The sequence below is a fragment of the Populus nigra genome, chromosome 1, assembly GCF_951802175.1.
Source record: "Populus nigra chromosome 1, ddPopNigr1.1, whole genome shotgun sequence".
Lineage (NCBI taxonomy): Eukaryota > Viridiplantae > Streptophyta > Magnoliopsida > Malpighiales > Salicaceae > Populus > Populus nigra.
In genome coordinates this window covers 13,402,254-13,421,592 of record NC_084852.1, presented here as the reverse complement: position 1 = coordinate 13,421,592, position 19,339 = coordinate 13,402,254, and the positions used below count along the sequence as shown (strand labels likewise).

General features: G+C 30.2%; 2 protein-coding genes across 3 annotated transcripts; both read right to left on the bottom strand.

The window, feature by feature from the left end:
• Positions 1-242: 242 nt before the first annotated feature.
• Positions 243-6,549, bottom strand: LOC133683412 (adenylyltransferase and sulfurtransferase MOCS3). 2 transcript variants are annotated; one of them, XR_009836975.1, is made up of 12 exons: positions 6,205-6,549; positions 5,994-6,086; positions 5,236-5,291; positions 4,756-4,820; positions 4,458-4,532; positions 4,274-4,352; positions 3,788-3,826; positions 3,543-3,651; positions 3,032-3,150; positions 2,813-2,929; positions 878-1,385; positions 243-696 (listed from the first exon to the last, which is right to left on the bottom strand). XR_009836975.1 is itself a non-coding variant. In XM_062106772.1 (11 exons), the coding sequence occupies exons 1-11, from the start codon at positions 6,452-6,454 to the stop codon at positions 993-995; spliced, it is 1,395 nt and encodes a 464-aa protein (XP_061962756.1). In that variant the 5' UTR covers positions 6,455-6,549; the 3' UTR covers positions 798-992. The 2 variants fall into 2 exon arrangements, 1 of the variants encoding a protein (XP_061962756.1); XM_062106772.1 differs by lacking the exon at positions 243-696 and having other exon boundaries at positions 798-1,385.
• Positions 6,550-10,294: 3,745 nt separating this feature from the next.
• Positions 10,295-16,604, bottom strand: LOC133685689 (endoglucanase 11-like). The gene is made up of 5 exons (XM_062106923.1): positions 16,335-16,604; positions 15,933-16,145; positions 15,571-15,771; positions 15,119-15,373; positions 10,295-11,042 (listed from the first exon to the last, which is right to left on the bottom strand). The coding sequence occupies exons 1-5, from the start codon at positions 16,566-16,568 to the stop codon at positions 10,389-10,391; spliced, it is 1,557 nt and encodes a 518-aa protein (XP_061962907.1). The 5' UTR covers positions 16,569-16,604; the 3' UTR covers positions 10,295-10,388.
• Positions 16,605-19,339: the final 2,735 nt, after the last annotated feature.

Genomic DNA, 19,339 nt, shown 5'->3' with positions numbered 1-19,339 from the left:
GATGAATGGATATTCAAATTGAACAAAAAAAAAAGTTATGTATTCCTACACTAAATGAATATTGACAAATTCTATCAAATCACAATTTTAGATTTTAGATTAACTATTGCTATGGGAGGTAAGAGGGGATTAGGGTTTGAAAAAAAAAACAATTATACCTAGTTTGCTAACCTGATTTAGAAATTAAGAGTTCAAACTAATTTTGAATTCAATTTGAATGGCTTTAGAGGTTTTAAATTGAATTCAAATCAAACCGGATATTTTTTTGTTTTTTTATTTGGTATTTTTTTTTTAATTTGGTTTTTTTGTTTAATTTTATTTGGTACACATTGCTCTTCGACCCCCTTCCACCATTAAAGTTCAGTGCCTTTCAATTTTAGCCTCACAAACATCACCTTATTTTCAGCCATTGGTTTCCACACTAATTCTCCAAGCCAACTTCCCAATCCGAATAATCTTCCTCATGCATCTTTTCTTGAAAATCAGTACCCTCGAGTCTACTTCCAACCCCATTTAGATTCAGGGCACTATGCTAATCGCTCCTCCAATCCACCTCATGCACGGTCCAGCTTCATGAAAAGGGTTTCTTCGGGATCAGGTTCATCGTCAAGACCGCCTTCCAGCATGTTAACAACTGGCGACAAATCCTCATCAAGCAACTCTCTTTGAGGACCAAGACTGCCTCTTCCACGACCCCTACAGCATCCAATCATAGCTTATAATCAACACCAGAAGTGAGTTCTAGGACCGCATTTACTCTGTTACCAAAACTTGGCATGGAGAGAATGATGATGAAGTTGCTGGAACAAAGTTTAAACTAAAAGATTATAAGAAACTCGAGTGCTAATACATTTTGTAGAGTTTGCCAAGAAGTTACCTTTCACTAAAGTTCACTGCTTGTAATGATATTTCCCTGCTCATGTTAATTCGAACAGCAGGGGAGAAGTTGATAGCAATCATACAAAAATAATGGCAAAAAAATAAAATGTTTTCTAATAGGTAGGGATATTCGGATCCACATCACGTGCCCAGGCCTCCAAACCTCCGATTATATCTCTGGCTGAAGTGAAGCCCACTTTGTGCAACAATTGAACAGCCCTCTGTGAATCATTACCTCGTCTGCATATCACATACAGACTTGCACCAGATTCAAAGCCACTATCCTTCCGCTTTTCTTCTTCCTTTAAAGCTGATGAGATCTCAGCTAACCTAGACTCTAGACTTGATAACGGGATATTCATGGCATTGGGAAGAGAAACAATCTTGAAGTGGTGTGCAGGGCGTACGTCTACCAGCACATGAGCCTCCCCTTTAACAATTCTCTCTTTCAACTCCCTGCTGTGTATCCTGTGATCTTCTGGAAGCAGGTTCAACATCAGGGGAGCCTGCATTCAGTTAGGAAGACGTGTTACATCTAGAGAACAATAATTTCCAAGAAAGAAAAAAAAAAGTGGGACACAAACCTCTATGCAATCGAATACATTAGAAAATGTTGCCAATTAATACTCTGTTTCTTAAGAAATCACCGATATTAAATAACTAAAATCATCATCCCTTTAATTTTTGAAAATGATCCCACTACAAAAAGGTGTTTCTTTTGCTCCTCAACTGATATTTTCTTAGAATCAAGACCTGAGAATTTGGCGTCCATGAACAACTACCAGCAACCTTTGCTGATGTGGCTACATGTCAGCAAATCAGCCTTCAGCTTTTGCAATTAGTTTAAGGGAGGGTAATCAATAGAAACCTGAATCCAATAAAACTTTAGTTGAGGGGGGCAAACTATGAGAATTTTCAGTTTAGGAGGCCAATTTCCAATAGGGTAACTTCGTGTTTAGCCATGTAGATAAAGACCAATAGAACAGGTATGTTACAATTAGATGACTAGATTTACTGAGATAAGAACAAAACAAATTGCAAGCAAGAAAATAAAAATAAAAACAATTCTTGGGAGCTGTTTGGTATATCTGTATTTTCCTTCTTTTTTTCTTGTGAACAATTTCAAAAATTAAAGCAGAGTTTAAAAACAACAAAAAGTGATAGTGTTATCTATTTTGGTTTAAAAACAACATTACCACCATCATACTACCACATCACCACCACCACCAATATAGCCCCCTCCACCATCATAATATCACTATCACCATCACCATCATAATATCACTATCACTACTACAGCCACCACAACCATCACTTTCATTGTCACTTTACCACCTCCTTTAGCATTACCAACCAACAATATCATTAAATCCAGCACAACCACCATAATCATTACCTCTATAACCTTCGCAAACATATAATGAAAATCTGTTATTGTCATTTTATTATGGTCACTTCTATCATATCATTATCAGCCATTACAATTAACATTATCTACAAATAATATTATAATTACCATTAATTTGGTATGACTATTATTAGCATTACATCAGTCATTACCATGTCATTATTTCATCACTATAATTAAATATGTAATATTATTAATTTTTATATTTTAACTAATAATGCATATTTATATTTCTTAAATTAAATTAAATTAAATTTTATCTTTATAATAACTTTTCCTTCATTTATCTTTGTTAGAAAAATAAATTTCCACAAACTATAAACAAGAAACAAACTATAAACAAGAAACATCTGAGAACAAAAAATCATACCAGACAACCCTAGTTTTTTTCTCTTTTGGGTTACAGGACCTCTAAACAAACATTGAAGGTTGGAAATAGGAAATAAGTGAGGAAGTTATTGCATCTAAACAATTTATAGTTGGAAACAAAAATAAATAAATTAAAGCACGGAAAAGCAATAATACCGCCGACAATGGAGACTGAGTGAACTTCTCATAATCAAAATCTTTAAATTGTTGCTGGGTGAAAGCTGAATTTTCTCCGCATACTTCACATTGTAATGATCTACCTCTGATCTTGACCTAAGCAACATTCAACAATAGAGTAAATTAATTACTTCAATAGAGCATCATTAGAACAAACCACTTACAATGGCTTTTAAAGATAAGAAGGATGGACTATACAATACGAATTCGAGCTGACAAGGCATCAAAAAGAAGCATCCGTTCTGATAGTGGTTCACCAACAGCACTTGCAATTTTAATGGCCTCTAATGCTTGGAGACAGCCTATGATGCCAGGCACTGCAATATAAACAAATCACCAGGAGTCACATGCACACTCATCTATTATCAAAGTGTACAAGTCTATCAGCAGAATGAGCAGAATAATATAAACATCAAAAAAATGCATATATGCTCTCTTTAGCTGAATGACAACTAAACAAGAGCGGAGGTTTTCTAATATGCACAAAAATTCTATCATAATAATAGGCATATTGGAATAAAAATGAATTTCTATAGGATCAAGAAAAAATCTTCCAGGCTGGCAATGGCTCTTATCATCATACTCCAACACATAACGCATCAACCTAAAATTCCCTAATGAACTAAGCTAGTGATGACATATAAACATATGGCATTAGACAAGAATTTAAAACTAGATCAACCTCGGTAATAAGGATTTATTGACATACCCACTCCAAGAACTCCACTATCGGCACATCTTTGACATGCAGTTGTAGGTGGAGGAGTAGGAAAAAGGCATCTATAGCATGGACCTCTGTTGTGATTATAGACTGTGAGCTAAACAACAAATTTACACAGAATTATAATTACAGTTTTCACAGAATATTTATAACACTGAACATTACAATTGTAAGTGAACCATTATAGGTTTTCTTGTATGCTTTAGAAAGAATATGAAAGCCGCATAACATACCTGCCCTTCCAATCCCAGTGCAGCGCCTGAAACAAGTGGCTGCATGTAGATAAATGGAATGTGATTAACGCTTGAAATGAAAAATGAGACAACAATAGATCAATGTTTCAATTTGTAATGCACACATACGCGCCAGAGCATATCTATGTGCAGAAAAGCTGACAACATAAGTTTCAGTGCAATACGCAACATCACGACTCATTGTTAGCATAAACCAGAACAACCCTGCCTCTAAGAAGTACTATGTAATTACATCAATGTTTTATTGTTATTACAAAGTTACAGTATTTAGCGTAACAAAATAACCTACATATCACTTGAATCAAGTCCAAATTATTCCACAATAGAAAATATTTTAGTACTCAATGTTTTAAATTCAGATTATAGTCTTTTGTGCAGTGATTTAAACAAGCACACATTTAGAGAAATTAAAAAGAAAAAAGAAAAGAAATGAAAAACACTTCAAGATACCAATTTAGTATTTACCTTCCCCAAAACCACACAACAATCACTGATCATGTATCGACTTGGAGCATTGTCTGTTGCATCTACTATTATGTCATATCTAACAAAGTTGGCAGTTATGGAAACTACAATTCTGGCCGAGTTTTTTTAAAAAATGTTAATTATGGAGAGAAGCTGTAATTTGGATTTATCATTTCAAGGATACTGGCTCAGAATTTCCAAAGCATTGGATGTGCGTAAAGCTTCTTGGTGTTCCACAATTTGAATTGTAGAATTGATCCTTCAAAAAACAAATATTGAACAGAAGTAAAATAATAGCATTAAAAATAGGAACTGGAACTTCTACGGCTCGATTGACGAGAATGAATTCATCACACGCAATACAAGTACAAAGTTGTTTTATTAATTTTTTTTACTAGACTTGCAGCTTGAGATCAAATATTAGCTATGGAACTTGAGATCAATTAATAGAAGTAGACAGATAATCCAAAATGTACACATACAAGCGACAGGCAGCAGCAGCAGATTTCACTTTTGGCTGACCAATATACGCTTCTGTGTGTATAACCTAAGCACAACAAATAACTATAGAAGTAAGTTGAATAAAATTTCTAGAGAAATAACTAATGAAAACACAAATATGAGGAAAATATATTAGATGACTTATGGAATGATGAATGATTAGAGCTCCAAGATGGCGGCTTTGTTTGACACCCATGCACAATAACTGCATGAGAAAATGCAGAGAACTCTATTTTCATTCCTTTACTATCCTAACTACAAAGTCTTTATGTTGTCTTCGCAAAAAAACATTTATAAACCGAAATAATACTGATGGTATAAGAATGGAGTCATAGACATTGGCACTTTAGCACCTGCAAACACCCTCCCCTCATCTGAAAAATAAGATAGCTTAGAATTTTCTTGTAACTACTTATGAAACAATAAAATGATTTTCAATGCAAACATTTCCAGCGTTGTACCTGCCTGTGCATGTTATTCAGTTCAACAACATCATGGTCAACAACACCTAATTGACCTACAAAGAAAAACACAGAGCATTAACAAATAGGAAGCAAAAGGAAATAAGAAGCACTGCAATAGCATATATGGGCCTGTTTGAAAATGTGGTAGAGATTGCTTTTCAAAGTGCTTTTCGCTTAAAAATACATCAAAATAATATACTTATTTATTTTTTTAAAATTCATTTTTGATATTTTCATATCAAAACGATCCAAAAAAAATTCAAAAGCGCAGTTGGATTGCAATGCCAAACAGGGCCATGTGTTAGGACTTAACTTGGACCAATCAACTACTTAAGAAATATATATTGAAATCATGATAAAGATATATATATATATATATATCAATCCGCTAAAAGACCCATTTGATGCCCGCCCCAGATGATAAAAGAGGAATTTTTAACCATCTTCATGACTTTCCATAGAAGATGCTACAAATTGAGAAACCAACTTCAATAATTTGGGCAAGAAAATCATTTAGACACAGAAATCAAAATTTACCATATTCATCTCCATGATTGAGTAACAACACCTTTCCCTCCCCCATGCTCCCAACCTCCTACCAAACCAATTTTTTGCAAGTTTTTTTTTCTAGATAAACTACTAAAGTATAATGTTACATCAGCGAAAGCGTAAATCAAGCATAAGTATTTTGCAACTAGTCACTGCTGGTGATAAATGAAAATTTAATTCAAAGAAGAGGAAGACTGACTCAATACCAACACCACAAGCTGCAAGATATAACAGCGCAGGCGAACCCAACCCTCCGGCTCCAACTACTAAAATCGAAGACTTCAACAGATTTGACTGACCTGAATCTCAAAGAGAAAAAAAACATTAATTCTGACAAGGAATGTAGTTTGAACTGAAGTTTTTTTTTTCAAGAAAAAAAAAACAAAAAACCAACAACATATTATACATAAAGAGAACCTTGAACTCCGAAAGAGGGGAGCAGCAGCTGGCGACTGTAACGGTATATCATATCAGGTGATAATCCGTGACCGAAGCCGGTGGATATTGAAGGACAGGAAACGTTGTTTTTCTCAAAATTCAAGTGACGGAGCTGAGCTTCGAGAGCAGAAATTCGATTATCTAAGTCGCTCCTCGTAGCCTTTAATGTTTCAATTTCGCTGAGGATTCTAGCAGCTTCACCTCCATCTGACTCCATTTTGTTTTCCATTCCTTTATTTTCGTTCTTGTTTTCAGACAATCAAGTTTAATGACGACTTAGGAAGAAGGCAGATAAAACCCTAACTCACTTCCGATGATTTTTCTTTTTTTATTTATAGGAGTTGTAAAAGGTTACTTTCAGCGCTACATTGAATCAATTTTTTTAAAATATATATATATATATATTCCTTCCACGTTAAGAATTTTTTCAGGATTTGGATTAAATCTGCGTAAACTTGTGACTCAATGATTTTTTTTTATTTAATTATATAGTAAAGAAAATATAATTATTAATTTAAAATAAAAGATGAAATTAATAAAAGAAATTCAGAAAATCCAATGTTTAGGAATAATTTTTTAAAAAAAATAGATTTCTTTTTAAGAAAACAAAAGGTCATTCCTAATGAATAATTCAAATATCTAATAAAATTAAATTAAACAAAAAAATATTTTAAACTTCTTCATCCTTAAATATTTTTATTTTCTTTTATATATCATTTTTTATTTAAAAATATCCCTCAACTCATAAAAAGAAATTAATTTTTAAGAAAAACTCAACCATAAAATAATAAAAAAAAATGAAAAAACTTAAAAATCTTAAAAAAAATAAAGCCTAAAAAACATTCATTGCATAAAAGAAAAAAAAATCAAATACGATGACTCCTCTTTTATATGAATATAGAATCTATCGAGAAAATTATTGATATGTCTTATTGAGAGAAATACAACAATCAATAATTAAATAATGTTTTCATAATAATATTAAATTAAAAAAATTGATTATGCACAACATAACTTATTAGATTATTAAATTTTTTCATCAGCGCACAATCCTCTTAAAGATTTTATTATTGTTTATTTATCATTTATCTTGTTTGCATAGCCGGAATTGAATAGATGTTGATTAGGTTTCTTCCGATGCAATATGGCGGGTTCGACTAAAAATAATTTAATATAAAAAAAATTAAAAAAAAATCATATAAAAAAGTATGTACATGTGGATCCAAAAATAAATTAAACAATAACTAATAATATGATTTGGCATTTAAAAAAGAATTTCAAGATACCAATTAAAAACATATTATAATGATAATACATTAGATCGACTCAGGTTAATCTACTAAACTCATAAATCTGGTCATGAGATAGTGATAATACCATAAAAAATAAAAAAATAAAAGTAACTAAGCATAAAAATATGTTGATAATAAAAATAGACACCCATAAGATTTAACATCAACCAAATATCAGGATGTTTGTCTAAAACCACAATGATCCTACAAAAACCAAACTGAAACATAGCATGAATACCAATTCAAAATAAATCAAATGTTAAAGAATGATATTGAAAAAAAAATTTAACAAAAACTCAATGTTGAATAATGAAATATATATTAAAAAAACAAAAAAATGGTTTGGCCCATGAATAATGATTAGTTAAGGTCTATTTACCCTATGGTACCAAGGTTCACTTGAATTTTTTTTTGAATCAAGTATTATACCCTAACTTTAGATAAAATTAGAGAGAGAGAGAGAGAGATAGCGCTTAGGTTCTTAGAGAAGAAAGAGGAAATTGGTGAAAAAGTGGCGATAACTCATCAAATTGAGTTAAAACATCCAAGGTAAAGGACTAACCCTCCACTTATTTACACTTTTAACTTGTCTTTTATGATTGGAGAAGAAATCCTTAAATTTCTAATTTTAGGGTTCTTGAGAAAAAAAGAATTAGGGGAATGGATGTTTTGATGTAAATTGACTAATTTTGCATGGGATATATGTTAGATAGAGTAGAATTATCATGATAATTGAAAAAAAAAACCATGGAAATTTCCTAACCCTAGAGTCGGCCACAATAAAAAATGGGGAAAATGGAAGAATTTAATGGAATTGTGTATCTATGTGTTAATTTGATGTATATTGTCCGAGAATGAAATTTAAGGGTAAATGATTAGTTAAGCATATGTGTACGTACTTATAAATTATAACCCTAAGGGGTATAGCTCAACTGGTCAGGTTATGGATTTGCTCCCTGGAGGTCATCAATTCGAGTCTCACAAACCTTAGGGTCACTGGAGGCTTACATAGTCGTTAACTTCAGGACCTGTGAGATTAGTTGAGGTGCGCACAAACTAGCCCAGATACCCATATTAATAAAAAAAATGAGTTTTATAATATAAAAATGAGGTAAAAGTGTTGGCGTTGTATGAATAATTGTAATTTGGGCGGTTATGGTATATAGTATGGTAAGAAATAGAGTAAAATCAAGTTGTAAAAGTTTTACTAAAATTACAAGATATTGTTAAGTTTACTATAAGCTTGATTTTTGAAAGTTGGTTGAATTGTATGAGATCCTATATTTATTAATATATTAACTTGAATAATTATGTTTTAAGAAAAGATTTTTGTGTTGATATACAAATATTGTATGTATGAATGCGGGTTTGGCAAGGACGTGGACTTTGAATTGAATATTTTTGTGATGTAATATGCAGCTACGTAAATGAGAAAGTATTAAAATTAATATATTAAGAAGTCTTATTGTTGAATACATGTTGGTAATATATAGGATATAATGGAAGGGATAAATGTAAATGTTAGGAAATTATGTGTGAGTATGTATTGTTATTTTGTTATGATATGATGTGGGAGCATGTATTAAGGAAGCTTGAAATTTATAAGTATTGTTTCATATTAATTGAATAGTTAATATGTATGTTGGTGGAATTTGAAAATGGATCAAAATATTAAATGACTAAAATGATTTAAATTTATTATATGAAAGTAAGATTTGGCAATGAAAGATAGTTTAAAGTTGGAAATAATAGGAAATTGTGTATACAAATTGGAAAGATATTAAACCTAAAATGATTGGAAAGCATGGAAAATGAAGCTTGGAAATTTAGATGTTAAAAGATAGAATTGTAGGTGTAAACATAATAAATAATTTGTGGTGTTGTGATGAAAATGATAGAAATTAGATTTTTAAAAATTATAATATGTGGATATTAATTTATCAACATAGAAATGTAATCCAAATATTGTTTTTAAGGTTGAGTTTTTAATTGGTGGTGATAACACTAAATGTATTGTTCAAGAGTTGTAGAAGAAGCATCAGAAGTAAGATTCAATTTCTCGAGAAGTTGTACAACTTGAGCTCAAGGTAAGGGATTGCCCTCCATTACTATTTTTATTTATTTAAAATGTTTTGGTAGTTATTAGATTTTCGGTGAATATTTAATTGTGTTTTGAAAGCTATGTGTGTTTTGTAATTAATCGCAACAATGATAATTTACATATGAGTAATGATAAACTCAATAATGGTAAACAGTATATAAGTATATAATTATGATAAACCGTAATGTTAGTAACTTATAGATAATTGTGATAAACTGCAATAACAATAACCGTAGGTAATTGTGATAAACCACAATGATGGAAATACAAAGATGATTATTATACATCATAATGGCAATAACCAGGAGATAATTGTAATTTACCGTAATATAGTAATAATCAATTTATAATATAAATTAACCGTAATATTAACCATTACATAAATCGCAATCATGCACAACAATGAAAATTAAATTTATTATTTTTGCTACTTGTATGTGTTTTAGAAAACTTAAAAATCATAACACCACAAACTTCCGGTGCTTTCTTTGACGCAGAATTTGGATGCACCATGCATCACTATCATTTTCTCAACCCATCAAAGAGGTCTAAGATCAGGTATTTTAGATTTCCTGAAACATGACAATCATTGTTCATTATATTTAAAAGCTTAAAACAACCCATTTGGCATTTTGGGACCATATCGTTATCTCAACTATCATGCGAACCTTCAATCTAAATTTAAGACTGCCATCTCCATGGATGACAGCCAAAAGCTTCATGTGGTTCTCTTTTATTTAATGAAAGAGCAATTATACAATTATCTTCTGTTAGCAAATTAATAATGATGGATTAGCAGACAAATAATCCTTTTCCAGCCAGTGCAATTTAGCAAAAACTCCTACAAGAGTCGCAGTGTTATACGTGCAGGCCTCAGTTTGCATGTAGTTTTCCCTTTCATCCCTGAACTGATCCTTCGTGTCAGGACCACCGACCAAAGCTCCGGTGAGAACATTAGGATTCGGACCTTGTCGACTGTACCCGATATCATATCCCTGCATGCATCCAATGAAATCCTTTTGCCCTTTATATGATTCAATAGATGCTCCTCTGTGGTGAACCCTTTCAGGGTACTTTGCACCATATCCGACTAAGTAGCTCATCCCCATTGGATTGTAACCTAACATGTAATCAACTTGTGATTTGGCAAACTTGAAGATATCTGACGGGTCCAGTGTACCTTGATCGCATTGCAGCCGTTGATTAGAGGCTTGAAGATGGTCGGAGTAAATCGTGAGAAGAAATGCTGCAGTTGATACATATTGCATGTTGTTCCATTGGCGAATGTAAAGTAAGCCGCCTGGGGTCCGTTGCACGTTAGTCACGTTATTTTTGTTAAGGCAAGCACAGAGGTAGTACTCTGCCCTGGAACGGTATTCTTTAAGGATGTGTTGGTGTTTTCTGTGGCTTTTTCCGGCTAGCAGCTGCAAAGATAATATGAAGAAATTCAGATTATCAACTAGAAATACTCATAAAATCATAAATAAATAAATAAAACAAAGATTAAATTATAATCTTTATATAATTGTCATAGAATTTTCGGGGATTCTAGGATGAGAGATTGATTTTTGACACGTATACATCATCATGTAAGAAAAGGACTCGATTATTAGCTAATCATGTGCGGAAGTTATAAAATAAAATAATTCCCTTGTGCCATCTATTCATATAAAAAATAAAAATAAACTTTAATGAAGCAAGACAGAGAAAATAAGATAATTTTCACACCAAAATATTTGTATCAAATTTCTTATAATATATTTGTTTTTTTTTTGTTTTTTTTGTTTAAACTAATTAAAGTTTATATTATAAACTTTAATTTAAGAGATAAATTGCATTTTTTTAAGTAAAACTAGAAAAAAAAAAGAGCAAGATAATTGTCTAAATGCTAGATTAATCATTATCAAAGCTACTTAAATTATTTAAAAGTTTATTGATAGTATAATAGTTGAAGTATTGTTTCTTCTTTTTATAATAATTTATTTTCTCTTAATTCATTTTAACCAATATTAATCAATGAATATGCAAGTTCCGATTGAATAAGTATAATGTAAAATATATATGTTTTGAGCTAAGAATAGTTTAGATTATCAATATTTTAGTATACAAAAAATTTGGGTCAAGGAATTAATTAGAATAGCATTCAAGATTGGATGTGGTTAATGTTTTAAGTTTTTAGCAATGCTAATTAGAAGTGATCATTTTCGGTTTGGTTCGGTTTTTATCAAAAAAATAATCAAATCAAAATTGTTTTATAAAAAAACCGAAACCGGTCGGTTTAACCGATTTCGGTTCGGTTCGGTTTTTTTGGACAAAACCGGTTCAAACCGGTTTGGCTTAGTTTTTTCGCTTGACTCATTTTTTTGTTTGGCTCAGTTTTTTCGTTTGGCTCATTTTTTTTGTTTGTGACTCGGTTTTTTCAGTTTGGCTCGGTTTTTTTCGGTTCGGTTTTTTCAGTTTCAGGCTTATAAAACCGAAACCAAACTGAACTGATCGGTTTTTTTAAAATTTTAATCAGTTTAATCAATTTTTTTCACGGTTTGGTTTTTTTAATTATTTTTTTTAGATTTCTCAATTTAATTGGTTTTTTATTTTTTTTTCTTAACCGTAATGCTAATTAATTATTAGGAGTGTCGATAGGGTTTCATCTAGTAGTATTCTTCCTATAATGAACTAATCGGTGACGTTTTGATTATCAATCCACAGAAACTGTAAATGGGACCACTGAATTTGTCTGTTAATGGGTCCTTCATTTTTTTTATTTTATGTTTACATGTGTTTGAAGAAACTAAAAGGGATCGACTGTACATCACAAGACAGCATAGGTTGGAAAATGTAATAACGATTTTACCATTCTAATTAAAAAAAAACATTGAATTGGTTGTCAGGGTAATAATATAATTTAGTAAGGTTTATTAGTTATTATTAAATTAATTATAATTAACATGATTTTTCCATATTTTTATCACATAATAAAATAATTAAATTATCCTTAAAAAGTAAAATTTTACTAGCATCCAATCCAAGGCCTTTTTAAATTTTTACTTTTCTAAAACATTATAAAGTGATTAAATTATTAAAAAAAAAACCAAATTCTTTCACTAGTGTCTAGGTTTTTTTGGTATTTTTCACATGAGTTTTTTTGTTATATTTAAGTTGACCAAGAAAAAATTTGGTATTTCAAAAAAATATAAAATATTATTTAAAAATCAAAATTGTCTAGTATGCGGGTTATGCCAGCACTATTTGGGCTGCTCTTGAGAGAGCGTTTGGCTGCTAAATGGTAACTTTCGAGACGACATTTGAATTATCTTAATGGCCTCTTTATCTCTAGATAGTGAATGTGGCTTGCTAACTTTTAGTTTGGCGCCAATAACATTTTCATTTTTTTCCTTCTTTTATCTCTTCTCTTCAATTTTCATACCTAACCATCTAAATTTTCAAAGCAACCATTCAATTTGTTTTTTCTTTAAATTTAGTCGATCTTCTTTTGATTACTATTTTTTTTTTCAGACTCTTTCAATTTTTTTCATTTATCATATTTGATTTATATTATTTTGATTGTTTTTTTTATTTGAGATAATTTTAAAAGTTGAGTTCATTTTATGATTTCATCTTCTTGAATTTTTTTTCCTATCAAATTTGATTTTTATTTTTTTATTACTATGTTTTTACTTTGTTAATATTTTTAAATTATTTTTTTAAATTTCATCCCTTAATATTAAATTGGTTAGGAATTGAGCTTATTGATTGTGCCCGAGTCTAGAATTTCATAGGTTGTGAGTTTGGAAGATTAACGTAGGTTTAGAAAATTCATCCGAGTTTGCTTGCTCCCCCCCCCCCTTTTTAACCTCATGGTTTTTCAATTTCATCATTCGATATTTATTTAATTAATTGAAGATTAAGCTATGTTATTTTTATTTATTTATTTTCTATAAGATTTTTCACTAATTTTAAAAATAACCTGGTTATCTCAAGTCTTTTTATTTGGCATTCTTAATTCAATTTAGCTTTATTTTAAAAACAATTGTTTAAGAATTAAATTAAATTAAATTAATTGATTAAATATAAACATAATATGATCACTTCATGATATTTTGTTTGATTTGTTTTTTGAGTCATTGCTCTAATGGCGCATGTTGCCTCTCTTAATGTCGTTGCGCAGCCTTTCACAGTGGCTGTAAAACCTCCTTTGTGAGCTCTTTTTAGTAATGGGGCAATCGATGTTCATTGTAAAGCGTTGGTGAATCTCTAATAAACTTTTTCCTCTTCTTCTCCCGAGTATAATATTAACAACTATTTTTTATAGTTAATTACTGCTTTTTTTGTTTGTTTTTTTAATTATCGATGTTTTTTTTTATAATCATATTATTAAGTTAACTGAGTTTATTGAACTTAATCAAGTTAATAAATGAACCTCTTTTTTTTTTCTTGCTTATTTAAAAATGTTGGCATCATCTAACTATCTTTTATTTATATTAAAAAAAGACTTAACCCACCTATGTTATAGGACATACCAATTGTCTAGTTTATACTAATATAATTATTGTATGCTTAATTTTGATCCACATTATATCTTACATTACGGTAGGTGACCAACGACGTTGGCTTGTTAAATATACAAGATTGTGACACGTGTTATATCCAACAATTATCCAATAAATCTGATTTTAATTAAAAACCAAATGAAAATTAAAAATTGAAAATGCATAAGAGAAGATAAAAATGATGTCATCTATTTTTTTTTTTTTTGGAATATAGCACAAATTGAATTGAATGTAACAAAAATTAGAAAAGATGAGAAAAAATACATTTTTTGGAGTCGTTATTTTACTTTTAGAAACTTATATACTATGATTTGTTTTTGTAAAATGTACTATTTGAATTGGTAATAAAATAATAAAAAAAATAAGAAAAACAAAATGGCATCCAAGAATAAAAGGTTGTTTATATATATATATATATATAAGAGTACACGAATCCACCACAAGCATTAACTCTAAATTTTGTTGTTTATCAATAATTTTTGTATATAGGTATATTTTATAGAATTTGAAAAGAATTACTGAAAATATTATTATTATTGTTAACTTACTAATTAAATAAATTCATCGATATATTCCAGAAAGTTAAAAAAAATTACTTTAAATATCACTGCACTGTTAACTTATCGATAGAATAAGTCTAATGGTATATTTTAGAGAGAACTGGAAAAGAATTACTGCAAATATCACTGTAACTATTAACTCACCAATAGAATTACCGATGATATTTTATTAATGCTATGTAATTTTACCGATGAAATTACATACAATTTTTTTATCGGAATGAAATATGTATTTTTTTTACACGTATTTTTCTTAATTATTAAAAATTAATAAGACTAATATTACCGATTAATATTTTTGATATATGAGTAATGGAATTTAGCTTGCATAAGCAGCATGTTGTAAGTGTAAATGAGAGAAAGAAAGAAAGAGATGGAGAGGCATATCTATACCATTGAAGCGATGAGTTGAACACCGGCATACTTGACATCCCAGCTAAATTCGGTGATGGCCCAAGTGATTCCACCAAAAACATGAGCATTCTCTATCACGTAATTCAAATAACCTTCGTCGCCGGTGGCCTTGTATAGCCATAAACCTGCCCATAACAACTCGTCCATGTACCCACTCACCGACGTGTAGTGCCCCTTCGCCACCTTAACACTCTCATCATATTTCCCTCTGTACTTGTCACCAAACACAAACAACTGCAAGACAACCCAAGCCCACTTTTAATCATCATTATTTTACCCTTTTTTTTTATATACAATACAACTAAAATTAGTTAAACGCATTCTACAAGTTTGGTAACTCTAACACCTTTAAATAAAATTCATTTCTTAGTGATTTTGGTGTACAGTGCAGTGCACCTACCATGCAGAACAAACCTAATTAATTAACTTACTTGTTCTGCATGGTGCAATAGTAGGTGGGAGTAGTGTGGGTTTGTTTTCCTAAACACAATAGACGCTGCCGCCATTGCTGCCGCGGTCTCCCCTGCTATGTCTGATCCCGGGTTGTTCTCGTCAACCTTGTAGGCTTGCCTCGACGTTGTCATGTCCTCCGGCCGCTGCCAACAGTAATGATCGGTGTCACCATCTCCCACCTGAAAAATTTTCGATTTTGTTTGGTCTAAAACTAGCTAGTACTGGAGTAACATACATACATATGTGTGTATTAATTCTGGATCAGATAGAGTAATTGATTCGTGCTTTATTTTACGGGTCTTTTCTCCCCTTTCCAACTTCAAATGCTTGAACTACTTACCTCAGCCCATAAGACATGGGGGTGAGTATGAGCTTTGATGAAATAATCTGTTCCCCATTTGATTGCCTCTAGCGCGTGTTCATACTCTCCGGCACCGGAAATCTGCTCGCTATATTCAATAACAGACCATGATAGCATTGTTATAGTGAATGCCATCGGCAGACCGAATTTGACGTTGTCCCCAGCATCATAGTAACCTCCAACCAAGTCCACCTGACACCATGTATACATATCGGAACAAATTAGGTTTCCAAAATGAAATGCATGGACATATATATATGAAACACACTGCATCCAGTACCAAAAGGGAGAAAGAAGAAAAGAACCCTGTAAGAAAAATATATGCTCTAGCTAGTATGAATATAAGGATATGGAAGCGATAGTTATTGATTGTGACTTTACTCCTTGTTCTAGCCCATCGGTGAGGCCTGAATGGTATCGCCAAACGACTCTTTGATTGTATGGTAACCGCCCAGAACGTTGCGATTCGAAATAGAGGAGACTTTTTGAGAGAGCTTCACCATAGTTGAAAGATTGGCGTAAGGGGAAAATGGCAAAGAAAGAGAGCAGCCAAGTGCAGAGCCGAGTAAACTTCAAGTGTCTAAGCACTTTGTGTTGCTTATTTGCCTTCTCCATTTGGCCCTTGCGTCTCTCACTCCAACTATCGACGTATATGTGCCCGCGCGCGAGATTATAGTCCTAGAGTAGAGACATTTGTTTCATCTCCCTATTTTAGTCAAATATATTTAATTGGATAAGCATCTCGCTTTGGATGGGCCAAGCCTTCAAGAAAATCAAACATGGATTTGATTCGGATAAGCCCATAATTTCAGCCTTAACATATATATATATATATAAACTAAATATACTTGTGGAATTATTGTACAGATACTCGTAAAACACTATTTATTGTAATCGTGTAATGAAAATTTGCTTTTCAATTATAAGCTTTTGAACCAACGGGACAAGACATTTTTTTTTTGCCATGATTTAATTATTATTTTCAAATTATATGTAGACATATTAGTTTTTTATCTCTTTTATTCCACACTAAAATTATTAGTTGCTCATAAAATAAAATGAAATAAAAATAAAAATAAAAATAAAGGATGAATCTACTAAACAATCTTTCAGAAATTATTTTTTTTATCTTTTCATTATGATTTTTTTTTTTGTTAATATTAAGTTGACTCGGAAACATTTTTGTATTTGAAAAAATATTAAATATTTTTCATCCTTCAAATTTAGTTTTTATTTTTTTAATTGATATTTATTTTATTTGAGATAATATTTTAAATTAATTTTTATTTTATAGTCTCATTATCATATTAAATATGATTATTATTCTTTTCATTGCTATTTTTTTCACTTTGATGCTTTCTTTTAAAATAATTTTTTTTTCAATTTTATCCTTTAACATTAAATCAGTTGGAAATTTAGCTTTTTTATTTAGCTCAGGTCTAGGATTTCACATCTTGCAAGTTTTAGAGATTAACTTAGGTTTAAGAGTTTTGATCGAGATTGCTTGGTTTTTTATTTATTTAAAAAAAAAACCAAGTTTTTTTAGTTTCATTATTTACTCAATTGGATAGTGGGCTATACTATTTTTATCTATTTGCTTTCTATAGATTTTTTTATAAATTTTAAAAATGACTCAAGTTATATTGGGTCTTTTTATTTGTCGTTTTTTATTAAATTTACTTTGATAAATTTCTTAGATTGTTTTTTATTTTATATTTCAATATTAGATTAGTTAGAAATTATTATTTTTTTCAGTTTTTTTATATTAGGCTTTATGATTTTCCTTAATTTCCTATATATTTGTTTATTTTGGTTCCATAACTTGTATTGTTGATTTGGTGTTGGAGTATTAGCTTATGTTGGCTAGGGATTTTTTAGAATTATTATTTTAATTTAATATTTTTAATTTTTATTTTTTAATATTGAGTTGCTTTGAAACTGAGATGGTTTCTTTTACTTGGTCCATGCCATGAGTTCGTTTCTTTTACTTCTTTAAAGTATGCATGTGCTGCCCAAATTGTTTTTCAGCCTATAGCATAAAACGGGGGCCCATAAATCTAGATATCCCTAATCATACAATAATGTATGCTGTATTAATTGAGTCGTTATCTTATATGATTTCAATTAGATCTGGCAATGGGGTTGGGTTGGATAAGTTTAGATGAGTCATCTTGGACTTTTGTTTTGATATCCTAAATTAGATTTAGATGGTGGAGGTTGACCCATGGGCTTGAGAGTTTTTTTTTTCCTCTTATTTTAATTTTTTAATTTTAAATATATTGGAAAAAATTAGTAGTCCAACAAAATTGCAATTGAAAATTTATTTGAATGTTTCGAAATATTTTTTTTTAATATTAAAATATGAGAATATATAAAATTTAATTAATTAATAACTAGATATTAACTATATTCTAAAAGAGTTGAAAGTAACTTCGTTGTTTATGTGAACAACAAAACTCCTCTCATGTTATATCCTTATATTATTTTTTTTTTTTATTAATGTCCTCTACGACATAATTCTATGAGATAAATTTTAAAATTTTAGTAGAAAAAATAATAAAAAGTGAGGAGCACAATGCAAGACAAAGAGAAAATATATAATCAATCTTAAAATTATAATTTTAATTTTGTTCTAAAAGTTTATTACGTCTTTTTCAATCATCCGGTTTGAGGAACAAAAAAAAAAGTTACCACAAAAAGGTAAAATAAAAAAAATTATTAGTCAACCACAATTTGAACATGGAAAAAGATGATATTTGTATTGATGATTTCTCTTCTTGAGAAGAATTTAATGCAAGTGGTATATACTTCTAAATATACTAGGGAAAGTAGATTGAGATCTATTTATATTTTTTAATTTGATTAATTTTTATTTTTTAGAGTGATTAAAGTGTTTTTGCGAGATTTATATTATTAGACAGTTCAGATAGTGGAATATCACTTTTTTTTTAATAAAAAAAAAAAAGAGAGGGGAGAATGCAATGTGTATTGCTAAGAGAAGAATAAAAACACCAAGCATGGGTTTTTTTATTAAGGTCATAAACGTGGGCCTAACCCATCAATGCTTTAGCTCTTTTTTTATATATATTCTTTTTATCTCTTTCCATTAATTACATTTAACCCAAACTAAAAAAAATTGTTACACTTCACCTATTCAGAAAAAGCATTGTACACCGGAACAATACTTTGCTTTTACTTTTTATTTGTCTTTTTTTTATTTTTAATTTCTTCCTTGACAATCCAATATACTTCTATTTTTCATTTATTTTTGTTTTACAATTTTATTCTTTAAAATTATTCTAATCTTATAATTTAGATAATGAGTTTGGAAAGTTAACTCAAATTAATTCAAGTGATTTTTTTTATTTTGTTTTCTATTTGAATAT